Below are 15,215 nucleotides of genomic sequence, written 5' to 3'. Positions count from 1 at the left end.
TGTGCTCAGGCTCTTTCAAGGCACCAGAACTTTGTGCTACTACTACAACTGAACAGATGTGGTGGAGCTCTTCAATGCTTATCTGGTTATTAGCAACAGTATTATGGAACTCTACAGAGGTGGTCAGTTGTGTTTGAAAAGGTGTAGCCACCCTTTCAGAGAAAGAAAGGGTGGCTACAGAGAAAGCATAGGTTCCTCCAAAACCTGAAGATATTTTCTCTTTCATCTCATCTTTCTCTCCATCCGTGTAGTGGGCAGATCGCTGACCACGGGAGAAAGGTGTGAAGAGAGAGAGAGAAAAAACTGTCATCCTGCTTGTCTGAGTATGAAAAGAGCAGCGTTGTCTGTCAGCTCAAGCCCCCAGGCCCCCCAGGGCCCGCAACCCCTGACAGTCCCGTTCTGGTCTCCACTCTCCAGGAAGATTCAAACAGCCCTGTTCCCAGACATAGTTCTGGTTATTATTTTCCTGTCCTTTAACTAAAACATCCATTATGGGAAATGCCAGGACGACCGTGCCCTTTTCATTGGAGTTGGTGTCATAGCTCAGACGGAGACAATGGCAACGTAACACACATTGATTCAGGACTGATTTAGAGGGACTGTTCTTTAAACCAATTCACAGCCTAGTTTTATTCTTTTATTTTTTTATTTTACCTTTATTTAACCAGGCAAGTCAATTAAGAACAAATTCTTATTTTCAATGACGGCCTAGGAACAGTGGGTTAACTGCCTGTTCAGGGGCAGAACGACAGATTTGTACCTTGTCAGCTCGGGGGTTTGAACTTTGAACTTTGAACTTGCAACCTTCCGGTTACTAGTCCAACGCTCTAACCACTAGGCTACCCTGCCCTGCCTTCCCTGAGCGGAAGGGAGAGAGGGAGACACTGGCGTCATCTGGAGGCTCGCTGGTCAAGTTGGCGATAGAAATAACAGGCAGAACCAGAGGAAAATAAAAGTTGAGACGTGGAGAAGAGGAGCAGGAGTGAAGACTGTTGTCTTCTGGAGGTTGGCTGGTCCAGTTGGAGTGAGAAATGACAAGAAAACATGACTCAGAATACAACAGGGAGATATTATTTTACCAGCCTGGCCTTCTCTATCTCACACACACACACACACACACACACACACACACACACACACACACACACACACACACACACACACACACACACACACACACACACACACACACACACACACACACACACACACACACACACACACACCAACCTGTTGGTCACACACACACACACACACACACACACACACACACACACCAACCTGTTGGTCATGAGGGTTCCCCTCTGAAGGAGGAATAGGTGTGTGGACACACCTGCTTAAGAAAGTGTTTTGGGATGGGGTAGATTTGGTGGTACACCATTGCTTCCATATCAACATATTTTACCCCCTCTACCTTCCACTCTCAATTTAACTCCCTAGAGCGCATCATTCTAATACAAACAGACACAGAGAGACAGAGCGAGAGGAAGAGAGAGTGAGACACACAGAGACAGAGAAAGAGAGAGAGACAGAGAGAGAGAGAGAGAGAGAGAGAGAGAGAGAGAGAGAGAGACACAGAGAGTGAGAGGCAGAGAGACAGAAAGAGCGAGAGAGAGTAATTGAAATTGAGAAAGATAGCAAAAGAGAGAGACACAGAGGGAGAGAGAGAGACAGAGAGAGACAGAGAGAGAGAGAGAGAGAGAGAGAGAGACTGTTTATTCAGTCAGATGGTCCAACATGGCTGGGATCATGGGAGCCTGGATGTGTGTGCATGCGTGTGCGTGCATCTCAATGTGTGCTAAACTATAATCATTGTCAAGTTATTGCAACATTGTAAGCCTCCCCAAAACTATTATCAAACTCCCCTTACATAGCGAAGTGAACTAGGAGATAACAGTAAAAAGGGAGAATACCTTTAAGACGGAACAGTGAAAAGTTTCACTTTAGGTTATCATTCTAATCACCTTTTTTAACTAATCTTATTTTTTATACAAGGAAATGTCTGTTTCGATATACTTACTGTCTCCTACAACAGCTCTTTACACTATTCTAAAGTATTCGCTTACACAAAACAGTAAATGCAGAAATGTTTCTGCCACCAGATGTCTGTACCTGTCTCTCTCACCACCACATCTCTCTTTCCCCAACCTTCTCCTCCAGATAGCTTTGTGAATGTGAACAACAGCGTAAAGAAAGTGCGTGACTACTTCGGCAGGTATAGGGCCAGGCCCATTATTTCAAACAGGCCTATGAGTAACTTCGCACCAAGCGTCCCCAAAGCAAGCACACTCTATATGCAAAGCAGATGCATGCCGTTAAAGAAACTGGAACAGAGTGATTATATTTGTCATTTAATTTCCTTGGTCACCGGGAGATAAGGGACGGGAGACTGCAGTTGACCAGGCATGAATAGAGAGATGAGAATGGAGCCACAGGCCTACACAAAAAGACACACACTAGCTAGGTCTCCATCCAATTGGCAAGAGATTTTCATGCCAATATTCTAAAATCTGCATAAAAACAATATGCACATTTTTCCACCAGACATGTGTTTGCATCAAATAGACTTGTTGCAGATAAAAATATGTGTGATGACATAGTGCACATAAAAATTACTTTTGTGGTTAAATTCCCATTTAAGACGTTAAATGGGTTTCCATTGCATTTTCAACTCTACTGATGGTTTTGTCACCAAAAATGTTTTATGTTACATAGCGAATGTGTCTACTCTGGTCTTGGCATGTGTGTTCTAGCCAACTGTTCGCAGTTACAGTGAGGGCAGGCTACCTACATATTATGCATTTTATTATGGACAAAATAGAGAAATTATTTGTATTTGTCAAATGGCAGCCAATGTCACCAAAATAAGACCCTAAATATTTATTGAAAGGTGCATCAAGCTCTTCATTGTGCACTTTCACCACCATGTGAAGTTCTTCATAACATATTTCATCTGTAGCCAAGTCAACTATATGCTTTCCCGAGTCGTAGTATCATTGCGTGACTCAAGGTTTACTTTCATATGATGGTTATCATATCAATATTTGAGCATAAGGTGTTTCCACTGACTTTTCTCACATAATTAGTTTTACTGAAACACAAAAAGATTCCACCTTGTCTAGAATATTTTGTTTTGTGGAAATTTGGAAAGTTTACCGTCAAATTTGTTGTTTCCATCAGGCCTGACATTTTTTTTTATCCGACATGTACTTTACATAAAAAGGTTGGATGGAAACCTGGTTACACAAACACACACACACACACACACACACACACACACACACACACTGGGCATATACAGAAAGACACAAACACACACAGGCCCACACAAATAGACAAACAAAACCATTGACATGCACAATAGACAAAGACAGTATAAAGGCCTTTGGAATATATGTACTGCCCTCATACACTGACCACACACATAAGTACCTACACACATACAGACACTCACATACATACTGTCTACCAAAGGGATGACCGTGACCTTCGACCTTCACAATCTCTGAAACATTTTCCTTTGCGCTCTCTTTCTTTCTCTCTCTCTCCTGTTGAAGGGAGTGTAATCAGCAGGGGTGGTCTCACTGGCGTCATGCGCCTAGGAGGCACAAAAGCGCGTGCCCCCTCATATTTGTCCTTTTCAAACATTTTCAAATGTTAAACTAATTATTAAACTTTACACTGGAGCAAAGAGATGCCTAGCAGGGCGCTAGATAATCTAGTGCAGGGGTGTCAAACTCATTCCTTTGAGGGCCTTATGTCTGCAGGTTTTTCTTTTTTTCTTTCAATTAAGACATAGACAACCAGGTGCGGGGAGTTCCTTACGAATTAGTTACCTTAATTCATAAATCAAGTACAAGGGAGGAGTGAAAATCCACAACTACTTGGCCCTCCGTGGAATGAGTTGGAAAACGGTGCTCTAGTGCCATGCAGCATCATCAGCGCAGGAAAGAGAGTGACACACAGCCTTTGATTTGATTTTAGCTGCCGGTAATGAGCAGGAAGTATGTTTGTAAATTAATTTGATCAAGCTATGTAACCTATTGATTCCTTCTTGATGAATAAATAAAACAAAAACGTTTTGTTTTTTCTCCGTAATACTAGCCACCTAGCAATTTTATGAAGTTGGCTTTAGCTAGCCAGCTACATAGGTTCCTAATCTCATCACCTTACCAGCAATTGACAACAATTATTGGGTTATGATACTATATACCAGTGTGGCAGTTGTAATAAACTCCTATGACATAAAACGTATTTAAAAAATCTATGTGCATCATTAATTAAAAGAGGTAAATATACATGTTTTTTTTTTTACATAGAATTAGGCATAATGATTATGGCTCTGGCTGTTTCAGGTGGTTAAAAAATGCAGGACCACCCCCCCTGACGTACTTCATGCCCCCTTTAAAATAATGGGTGCATGATGCCCCTTGGCGGTCTGGACGAGATGGGACACCAGTCACAAAGAGCAAAGGCACGCTTAACATTCACCAGGAGAGACGCACAGCCAGGGTCCTCCTCGCAAGAAGGGAGAGCCTGAAGGACACCAGGGCACTGAGTTTACTCTCCTCACGTCCATGTCCACCTTTATCTCTGTCTTTTTCTCTCTCTCTCTCTTTTAGTCACTCTCTCTTTTAGTCACTCTCTCTTTTAGTCACTCTCTTTTTTCACTCTCTCTTTTAGTCACTCTCTCCCTTTCTCTGGGAGACCAAACATCTTCTGATCTTTCCATTCACTTAGATACTGTAGACTGACCATTTATATTGAATGACTAAAATGTAAAATGCAATGGAATTGACGGTAGAGATCCCATAATAGAGGGAACATAACTATTACATTATAGCGGAGAAAGAGAGTTAAAGAGACAGGGAGGCAGAGAGAGTGGGAGGGAGGGAGGGAATTCTGATGGGCATTTTATCATGACAGGTCTGTGACACAACACAATTCCAACATTTGGTAGACTACAATGAAGAAACGTTAAACCATCTTCTGACTTCTCAAATCCTCACTCCCTCTCTGCCTCTCCAACATCTCATAATTTCCACCTCTGTTTATCCCCTGCTGTCTTGTATTTCTGCATTTCCCCTCAGTGTCTCTGCTCTAACATAACAGCATTTAACTGTCAGAGAAGTTACAAATATGCACAATGAATTATAGAAACCACAGAAAAATACAACTGCAGAGAACACTGAGTTCCTGCTTTATTTCATAATTGATCATCCTCCAAGAGGGAGACAGAGCTGAATAACAGCTGACTTATTAAATCGACCGCCGCATCCTGGCTCCTACTAAATATTCAGAAATATTGTTCTGGATACTTCATCAGGGTTTTTCAGGGTTTGTCTGTAATATATCAAGAAACCCGCAAACGTGTGTGCACTCAGTCACACACGGACACATCATATGAGTCCATCTTCCGTCATTTCATTACTCATCAAATGACAACAAAAATATAACACGTTACACTAGCACCACCAAAAGGCCAAGTTGGCAAACAACACTAAACCACCTTCTCGTCCTCTCTCTCCCTTTCCCTTCATCCTAAGCTATTCTTTTTTTCTATATTACTCTCTTTCTCCTTTGTCCATCACTCTTTCTCTCGCTCCATCAGACTCTGTCTCTCTCTTACCCTCGCTGTTTCTGTCTCTATCTCTCAGGTTGGGGTGAGAGGAAGGTGAAGTGGGTAGAGGAAGTAAGTAGTAAAGGGGTTAAGTGCTACTGGGTTATATAGAGGGGCAAAGTCACACGATAAAGGAGTCACACTCCCACTATAAAAACTGTATTTTTTTACAGTCAGGGTCAAGTCTTAATGCTATGTAGGTACGTGTTAGTGTTTTTATGCAATACTAACAAGTAATTGTTCAAATATATCTTTCAAGCAAAACATCTCAAACTAGTGCTTGGTAATTGAGTCACAGCCAGTTAACATATTTTTTTCGGGGGGGGCTATATGCACACCTACATAACGTTCTGTTTTTTGTGATAATCCATTAATGTAACATATCATCTCACAAATTTTGGTATCATTTGATATAATATTTCATCATGAAAATACAAATAATTGAAAGAGATGTAACGGAGTGCAAAACAGCATATTGCAATACAATTGTCTGTGGATATGTATTTTTAGGACAATTTCCTGATACAAAATGTTCTATATATAATGGACCATATGGGAGTCATAAAATGCATACAAATTATTTTGTTTTGTTTCTGGGCAGCTGTGACTATCACCCACCACTAATAGTTTTTTTGCATGACAGATACAGTATATTTGAACAATTACTTGTTAGTATTGCACTAAAGGACTAACAAATACCTTCAGATAAATGTATAGCATTAAGATTTGGCCTTGATTATAAAAAAAAATATCTGCATATTTCTATTGTGGGAGTGTCACTCCGTTACCACATGGCCTTGCCCAAAGGTCTCAAAGGGCCAGGCAGAGAGCCTCAGCTGTGGCTGATCAAATCAAATCAAATCGTATTAGTCATGTTACATTTACATTTAAGTCATTTAGCAGACGCTCTTATCCAGAGCGACTTACAAATTGGTGCTTTCACCTTATGACATCCAGTGGAACAGCCACTTTACAATAGTGCATCTAACAATGAGAGGATTTAAAATTCCTTAAAGAGGTGGGGTTTCAGGTGTCTCCGGAATGATTGAGAGGATTTGTTCCACCATTGGGGGCCAAGCAAATAAACTGTACTTCCTCAGTGGTAAGGCAAGGCCAGAGGTGGAATTTGTTTGGGTGTAGGGGCCTGATCAGAGCCTGGAGGTACAGTAAAAAACCATGGTCTTGTAGCGGATGACTGGAGCCAAAGAGCAGGGGGGTGACGTGAGAGAACTTGGGAAGGTTGAACACCAGAGTGCATGAGTTGTAGGGGTTTAATGGCACAGGCAGGGAGCCCAGCCAACAGCGAGTTAGTAATCCAGACGGGAGAAATGCCTGGACATGTAGGTGTTGTAGAGTTAGGAGTTATGTTATTTGAAACGACAGGGTGTTGTCCAGGATCACGCCAAGGTTCTTAAACAATGGAGTTGTCAAGAGGCCATGGAAGGGCAGTCCTTCCCGGGAGGAAGAGCAGCTCCGTCTTGCCGAGGTTCAGCTTGAGGTGTGATCCGTCATCACTGATATGTCTGCCAGACATGCAGAGATGTCCACCTGGTGTCAAAGGGGAAAGGAGAAGATTAATTGTGTGTCCTGAAGCAATGATAGGAGAGACCATTGAATGACAGAGCCAAGTGACTTGGTGTATAGCAGAATAGGGAGGGCCTAGAACAGAGCCCTGGGGGACACCAGTGGTGAGAGCACGTGGTGAGCTTCTCGCCACGCCACCTGGTGGAGCACCTGTCAGGTAGGACGCAATCACGTGGGCCGCGCCGGAGATGCCCAACAGAGGGTGGAGAGGAGGATCTGATGGTTCACAAGACAGCCGATAGGTCTAGAAGGATGAGAGCAGAGGAGAGAGAGTTAGCTTTAGCAGTGCGGAGCGCCTCCGTGATACAGAGAAGAGCAGTCTCAGTTGAATGACTAGTCTTGAAACCTGACTGAATCAAGAAGGTCATTCTGAGAGAGATAGCGGGAGAGCTGGCCAAGGACGGCACGTTCAAGAGTTTTGGAGAGAAAAGAAAGAAGGGATACTGGTCTGTAGTTGTTGACATCGGAGGGATCGACAGAAGGGGGTGCAACTCTCGCTCTCTTGAAGACCCAGGGTCAGGGATGAGTTGATGAGCAGGTGAGGTAAGGAGAAGGTCACCGGAGATGGTCTGGAGAAGAGAGGAGGGGATAGGGTCAAGCGGGCAGGTTGTTGGGCATAACAAGACCATCTGGAGACAGAGCTAGGGCAGTGTGAGCAGAACACTTAGCAAACGAGGATCGGATGTCGTCGACCTTCTTTTCAAAATGGTTGACGAAGTCATCTGCAGAGAGGGAGGAGGGGGGTGAATACAGTGAAATGCTTACTTAAGAGCCCCGAACCAACAATGCAGTTAAAAAAATATGAATAAGAATAAGAAATAAAAGTAACAAGTAATTAAAGAGCAGCAGTAAAATAACATTAGCGAGACTAGAAACAGGGGGGGTACCGGTAGAGTCAATGTGCGGGGGCACCGGTTAGTTGAGGTAAAATGTACATGTAGGTAGAGTTAGAGTTATGAAGGGCCCTGCTCTACTTAAATTAAGAGGCCAGGGAAGGGTCACATCTCCATGTATACACAATGTCAACAAGTGGAAACCTGAACTCTTGAAGAGCAATACAGCACAAGGGAGGTACATTCAGTGCAGCTGGGTGCACTACACACACAACAACACTACACAAGACCCAACAACACACAACACATAACAAACCAACACTACACACACAACAACACTACACAAGACCCAACAACACACAACACATAACAAACCAACACTACACACACAACAACACTACACAAGACCCAACAACACACAACACATAACAAACCGACACTACACACACAACAACACACATACACAAGACCCAACAACACACAACACATAACAAACCAACACTACACACACAACAACACTACACAAGACCCAACAACACACAACACATAACAAACCAACACTACACACACAACAACACTACACAAGACCCAACAACACACAACACATAACAAACCGACACTACACACACAACAACACTACACAAGACCCAACAACACACAACACATAACAAACCTACACTACACACACAACAACACTACACAAGACCCAACAACACACAACACATAACAAACCGACACTACACACACAACAACACTACACAAGACCCAACAACACACAACACATAAACAAACCGACACTACACACACAACAACACTACACAAGACCCAACAACACACAACACATAACAAACCGACACTACACACACAACAACACTACACAAGACCCAACAACACACAACACATAACAAACCAACACTACACACACAACAACACTACACAAGACCCAACAACACACAACACATAACAAACCGACACTACACACACAACAACACTACACAAGACCCAACAACACACAACACATAAACAAACCGACACTACACACACAACAACACTACACAAGACCCAACAACACACAACACATAACAAACCGACATTACACACGCCACAACACCACAAAATCACAAGACAAAATATGTCACAACACAAGGCAACACACCGACAACACAGCACCACACTGCATGTTTGTTGTCTATGTAGAGAAAAAGAGCGCACTTGATCTTGATCACACTCTCTAGCACACACTCTCTAGCAAGACAACCTTCAATGACATTCCACTCTCATTCCAACACAAATTCATCTCTACCCTGTTGATAAATTGAAAAAGAGACCCAAATCCTTGGCGGATTTAATAACACAGTCATTAGCAGGCACCAACAGGGAGGAACTGCCTTTTAATTAGAGCAACACCTGATTAGCGGCCAATTAACAAAGCCAGAGCCTGTTAATTCTCCCCTACTTTAACAAGGATCAGAACGTAAACATGTGGCATGATGGCAGGCAGGCAGCCCACTCTCTCCTCTCCTGTTGGGGAAGTAAGAGAAGAGAGAAGACTGAGAGAACTAAAGAAGGGCTGTGAGAGGGACTGGTAGACAGTAGCTTGGCAGTGCTGAGTAGATGGCTGACATGATTCAACTGTACTGCTGTATGTGATGGTTCTACTGCTCATAGGGGAAGAGGGGCGTAATAATAAGGCTTTCTGTTGGACTGGAGTGTGCTATGGCACTGTTCTCTGGTGATGCCTGGTAGAGATACTGGTTAACAGGGCTGAGTAAATAAAAGCAGCAGTTTGTTTATTCATCTGTTTTTTAAAGGTACAATATCAATAATATCACAGTCCCATTGCAAAAACTTTGTGATATCAGTCACTTTATAGTGGTGATGAGTATCAAGCTTACTGAGAAAATTCACATTCACATAGGACTGTCTTAGAAGTATTAGTTAAACTGTTAAACTGTAAATGTATGTATCACTTTCATCTAAATTCAACAAGTAGTGATCCCACTTTGTACACAAACAACCAAAATGTGTGACTTTCCACTAATTAATGTTGAATACTTGCGAACAGAACACTGCTGCCAAGCTGTATCAAAAATAGCTTTTTCAACATCAAACCTTGGTCATACTCACCACATGAGGCTGCTATTGTAACATAAATATTTCCTTTACTACACAGAAAATCTTACTGAAAGTGTGCTTGGCAACAAACAACTACAAATAATAAATTGTTCCTTGCTTGACAAGAACCCTTTATCTCAGCATTGACACTTTAATAATGTTTACATACTGTTTTACCCACTTTATATGTATATACAGTATTCTATTCAAGGCTTATCCTATATATCTACTCCTGTACACAACTTTTCTATTCATATACTGTCTATACACATACCATTATATTTGTGTATATATACACTACCGTTCAAAGGTTTGGGCATAGAAATGTCCTTGTTTTTGAAAGAAAAGCACATTTTTGTCCATTAAAATAACATCAAATTGATCAGAAATACAGTGTAGATATTGTTAATGTTGTAAATAGCCATTTTAGCTGGAAACAGCTGATTTTTTATGGAATATCTACATAGGCGTACAGAGGCCCATTATCAACAAACATCACTCCTGTGTTCCAATGGCACATTGTGTTAAGCATTTCGCTGCATCTGCGATAACATCTGCAAAATATGTGTGCACAACCAATGAAATTGGATTTGATTAGTCTAAATATTACATATTCTCAGAGTGCGTCTGTAAACATTCTCCTACAGTGGAGAAATCTCTGATACAGACACAGACTACAAGCTCCTCTCCCTGGTGAACTGCTAGTGTGAACATGGACCCCTATCAGCTGTGTGCCCAGTCCAGTCCCATTCTGCAGTCAGCTCAGTCTCTGAGCCTGAAGAACGTTACACTAATATTCAATCACTGTCCTGTGTCCTCTCTATTCCTCCTCTCAGGGTACAGACATGTACCTCCTCAGCCCTCTCGCAATGTCTTCATCACTCTGGTCTTCATGACAACGCTGGTGACTCACGATGAACGAGCGCTGGGCGTACGGTACCTGGGAGGCGCCCCGCCACCCATCAGCAGCCTTCATGAGATCTGGCAGGATGTCCGGGACCACACACTGCTCCACCAGGAAGACCACAGGCTGAGCAACCAATAGCAGGGCCCAGCCCAGGGTACCCAGCCAAAAGGAGGAGCCCAGGCATGTGAAGTCCTCGCTGATCTCCACCCGGTGCTGGTAGGTGAAGAGGGACCAGCTGAGGAGGAAGAAGAATCCTAGAGAGAGACAGAGGGAGGAGAAGAGTGGAGTCAGTCAAGTTATCATCAGTAGATAGGAGTCTAAGGAGTCTAGACAGAGGAATCTGAGTGTTTACTGAAGGCAATACACAGGCAATCCATCTTCACTAATATACCTGTGTGGAAACACTCGACAAAACCTCCTCCAACATAAAATAGGAGTGAGCAGAGGAGAAACTAGATTAACATAAGCAGTGACAGGGAAGGGAAATCTTCTCTGAAAACATGTTTTGTATTGTATAAAGCAACATAGTGTCACGCCCTGGTCGAAGTATTTTGTGTTTATCTTTATTTATTTGGTCAGGCCAGGGTGTGGCATGGGTTTTTGTATGTGGTGTGTATATATGGGGGGATTGTAGCTAGTGGGGTGTTCTAGATAAGTCTATGGCTGTCTGAAGTGGTTCTCAATCAGAGGCAGGTGTTTATCGTTGTCTCTGATTGGGAACCATATTTAGGCAGCCATATTCTTTGGTTGTTTTGTGGGTGATTGTCCTGTGTGTCTTGATGTCCTTGTTAGAGGTTAGTAGACACTTGTATAGGCTGTTTTCGGTTACCTTAGTGTTCTTGGGCACAGGAACTATGGTGGTCTGCTTGAAACAAGTTGGTATTACAGACTCATACAGGGAAAGGTTGAAAATGTCAGTGAAGACACTTGCCAGTTGGTCAGCGCATGCTCGGAGTACATCTCCTGGTAATCCGTCGGGCCCTGCGGCCTTGTGAATGTTGACCTGTTTAAATGTCTTACTCACATCGGCTGCGGAGTACGTGATCACTCAGTCGTCCGGGAACAACTGATGCTCCCAAGCGACCATAGAAGTAGTTTAGCTCGTCTGGTAGGCTCGTGTCACTGGGCAGCTCTTGGCTGTGCTTCCCTTTGTAGTCTGTAATAGTTTGCAAGCCCTGCCACATCCGACGAGCGTCGGTGCCGGTGTAGTACTATTCGATCTCATTCCTGTATTGAAGCATTGCCTGTTTGATGGTTCGTTGGAGGGCATAGCAGGATTTCTTCTAAGCTTCCGGGTTAGAGTCCCACTCCTGGTAAGTGGCAGCTCTACTCTTTAGCTCAGTGCGGATGTTGCCTGTAATCCATGACTTTAGGTTGGGGTATGTACCTACAGTCACTGTGGGGACGATGTCATCGATGCACTTATTGATGAAGCCAGTGACTGATGTGGTTTACTCCTCAGTGCCATCGGAAGAATCCCGGAACATATTCCAGTCTGTGATAGCAAAACAGTCCTGTAGCTTAGCATCTACTTCATCTGACCACTTTTTTATAGACCGAGTCACTGGTGATTCCTGCTTCAATTTTTGCTTATAAGCAGGAATCAGGAGGATAGAATTATGGTCAGATTTGCAAATGGATGGAGGGTGAGGGAAAGCATTGTACACGTCTCTGTGTGTGGAGTAAAGGTGGTCTAGAGTGTTTTTCTCTATGGTTGCACATTTGACATGCTGGTGGAAATTTGGTAAAACGGATTTAAAAGCCCCTGTTCCAATACTTTACACATGCACCCTTTCTTCCTTTCAGGCCTGCGCCCTGGACCCATACTGACCTGTGGGTCCCAGAGTGAGGAGCAGCAAGACGGTGGGGTAGAGGGCCTGGCCTGCCATGAGGAGGGAGCGGGTGTTGGAGTAAGAGCGCACTGTCTGGGATGTCCAGCAGAGGGCGAACACGAGGCACAGAGCCCCTGAATTCACAGCCATGAGGAATGACAGCACCCCAAACACTTGCTCTGCCTCCAGGGCTGAAGACACACACACACACACAGTGGTTATAATATGTAAACAGTGACACATGATTTTACAGTGACTTGTAATAATTTCTGCTTCGGACAGTGTTTCTCAGTTATGTGTACATTGAACTCTTCTTCCTCTCAGCAGTGAACTAGAGTTCATGTCTAAACCTGTCTACATCTGCAGGCTATATTCAAGTCCAACATAGAAGAGAGAGCAATAACAACCGGCTATGTCACTTCTGAAAAACTCTTCAAGATCCCAATAATGATTCCAAACGGAGACGAATACAAGGGCCATTGTCAACGTCAATACAATGACAATACACAATGGCATGTATTGTCAAATTAACTGCTGATCTATCATTCTAACATTGTCCATCTTTGATGTCATACTAAACAGAGAACAACAGTGAGAGGCCATTGATTTAATCAGATACCCTTGCTGCCTCAAAACCACACTGAACAGCGAACCTAACAAACCTGTCAGGCCCTAAAAGTTCATCAATAGAAGAAAAGCCTCCACACAGCATACGTCACTACCGTTAATATACATTTAATGGGTGCAGGAATATAGCAGGGGAGCAGCATGTACTGTATACAAAGCTTTTCTATCTTTAACATCAGTTTTTCCTTTACCCCAGCACTGGTGGAGGAATTTGGGATGTGTATATTACCTGTTGTACACCCTCTTCAGCCCTAAAAGTTTAACGTGACCCTCCCATCTCCCTCTCTTCCTGTTCTCTGAGAATGTGAATGATTGGTTCAGGAGCAAGTTCATACCTGTTCACATTACTGGGATTCTGAGGGAAAACTCCACAGTGCCAAAGGCAGGCAGCCAACCTTAAGTGTAACTAAAATGTTCAACAACACTCACAGTTAAGCCACTCCTTGTACGTCTGCTACCTTTAGCATTCCATTAGGTGCAACCACACACTTTGAATTAGCAACCAGGTCTCTGATATTTATCTCAATAAGAATAACCTGGTAAAATAAAGGTAAAATAAATGTTTCTAAACAGATGGTATTACCGTGATTAATTTAAAACATTATAAATGAAATTGTATAAACATGTCACTGACGTTAATACACCCTGCGTACACAGGAGTAATAAGCATTTCTCATTCTGAGTCAAACAGAGCGAAAGTTGATGCTGATAGTCAATGTAGCTTCTTGACTCACCGTTAAAGATGATGTCCCCAGTCTGGTCACCATCACTGTCTATGTTGGTGCTGTTGTTGCCTATAGACCACAGTCCCTGGTCATTGAGCCAGCGAGGGGTCCAAACAGAGTAGGCCACACACAGACACCCTGCCAGCCCCACACATGACTCAGCCAACCTGAACTGACTCACTGAGTCTCCCACCTCTAACACCTTCATACTGACAGACTGAGAGGGCTGAGAGAAAAGAGAATGAGACAGGGAGACGGGAGGAGAGCAGGGAGAGGGGGAGAGAAGGGGTGATGTGGCAAGACAGAGGGTGGAGCATTCACAGGTAAATCTACTACAGTATCAATCTGTTTAAAAACGTTCATCCTTATCAGTAACAGTTCAAAGTTTAAAAGGTATATAAAAGAGAAATTCAATTGGCGCCATAAATCAACAGAGCAATGTAGAGTGAATCAGCTACATGACATTAGCAACAGACAGATTGTATAGTACATTTTCATCTTACCTTTAATTTTGTTTTGTTGATACAGAGGATCAGACAATCTTGTTATGTTGAACTCTGTCTGAACTGTGGACTCCTGAATGCTGGATTAGAGTGTGCGATGAAGCTTTGTATAAATCTTCCCAGCATGAGGAGAGCAGGAGCAGGTCAGATGCGTGATGGACTACTGTACAATGAGTTCACTGCCATCAAACACTCAGATACAGTGACTCACACTACCAGTGTAACAGTCAGGAACGCACACATAGTGGTGGAATATGACACTAAATATTTTCCTCTGTGTTGCTCTCCGCCTCCCCACTACAGTGGAAACCCCCCACTCAGTGTTTGAGTTCCCTCGGCATCTCTTGGCTGTGACACAAAGGCTCATGCCGTTTGGAAAGTGAAAACAGCTCTCTCTCCCTCTACCATATCCACCGTGGTAGTGAAAGGACAATAGTCAAACAACTTCTTATTTTTTTTACTGCATTTA

At 43.1% G+C, this 15,215-nt stretch overlaps 1 protein-coding gene across 1 annotated transcript; it reads right to left on the bottom strand.

The window, feature by feature from the left end:
- Positions 1 to 9,802: 9,802 nt before the first annotated feature.
- LOC115134724 (uncharacterized) lies at positions 9,803 to 14,985 on the bottom strand. The gene is made up of 4 exons (XM_029668914.2): positions 14,747 to 14,985; positions 14,253 to 14,469; positions 12,891 to 13,082; positions 9,803 to 11,313 (listed from the first exon to the last, which is right to left on the bottom strand). Exons 2-4 carry the CDS (start codon positions 14,449 to 14,451, stop codon positions 10,985 to 10,987), a joined length of 720 nt encoding a protein of 239 aa, XP_029524774.1. The 5' UTR covers positions 14,452 to 14,469; positions 14,747 to 14,985; the 3' UTR covers positions 9,803 to 10,984.
- Between the last annotated feature and the right edge of the window lie 230 nt (positions 14,986 to 15,215).

Source organism: Oncorhynchus nerka, linkage group LG9a, assembly GCF_034236695.1.
Source record: "Oncorhynchus nerka isolate Pitt River linkage group LG9a, Oner_Uvic_2.0, whole genome shotgun sequence".
NCBI classification, from domain to species: domain Eukaryota; kingdom Metazoa; phylum Chordata; class Actinopteri; order Salmoniformes; family Salmonidae; genus Oncorhynchus; species Oncorhynchus nerka.
The sequence above is the reverse complement of the archived record's forward strand: the minus strand, read 5'-3'. Positions and strand labels throughout refer to the sequence as shown.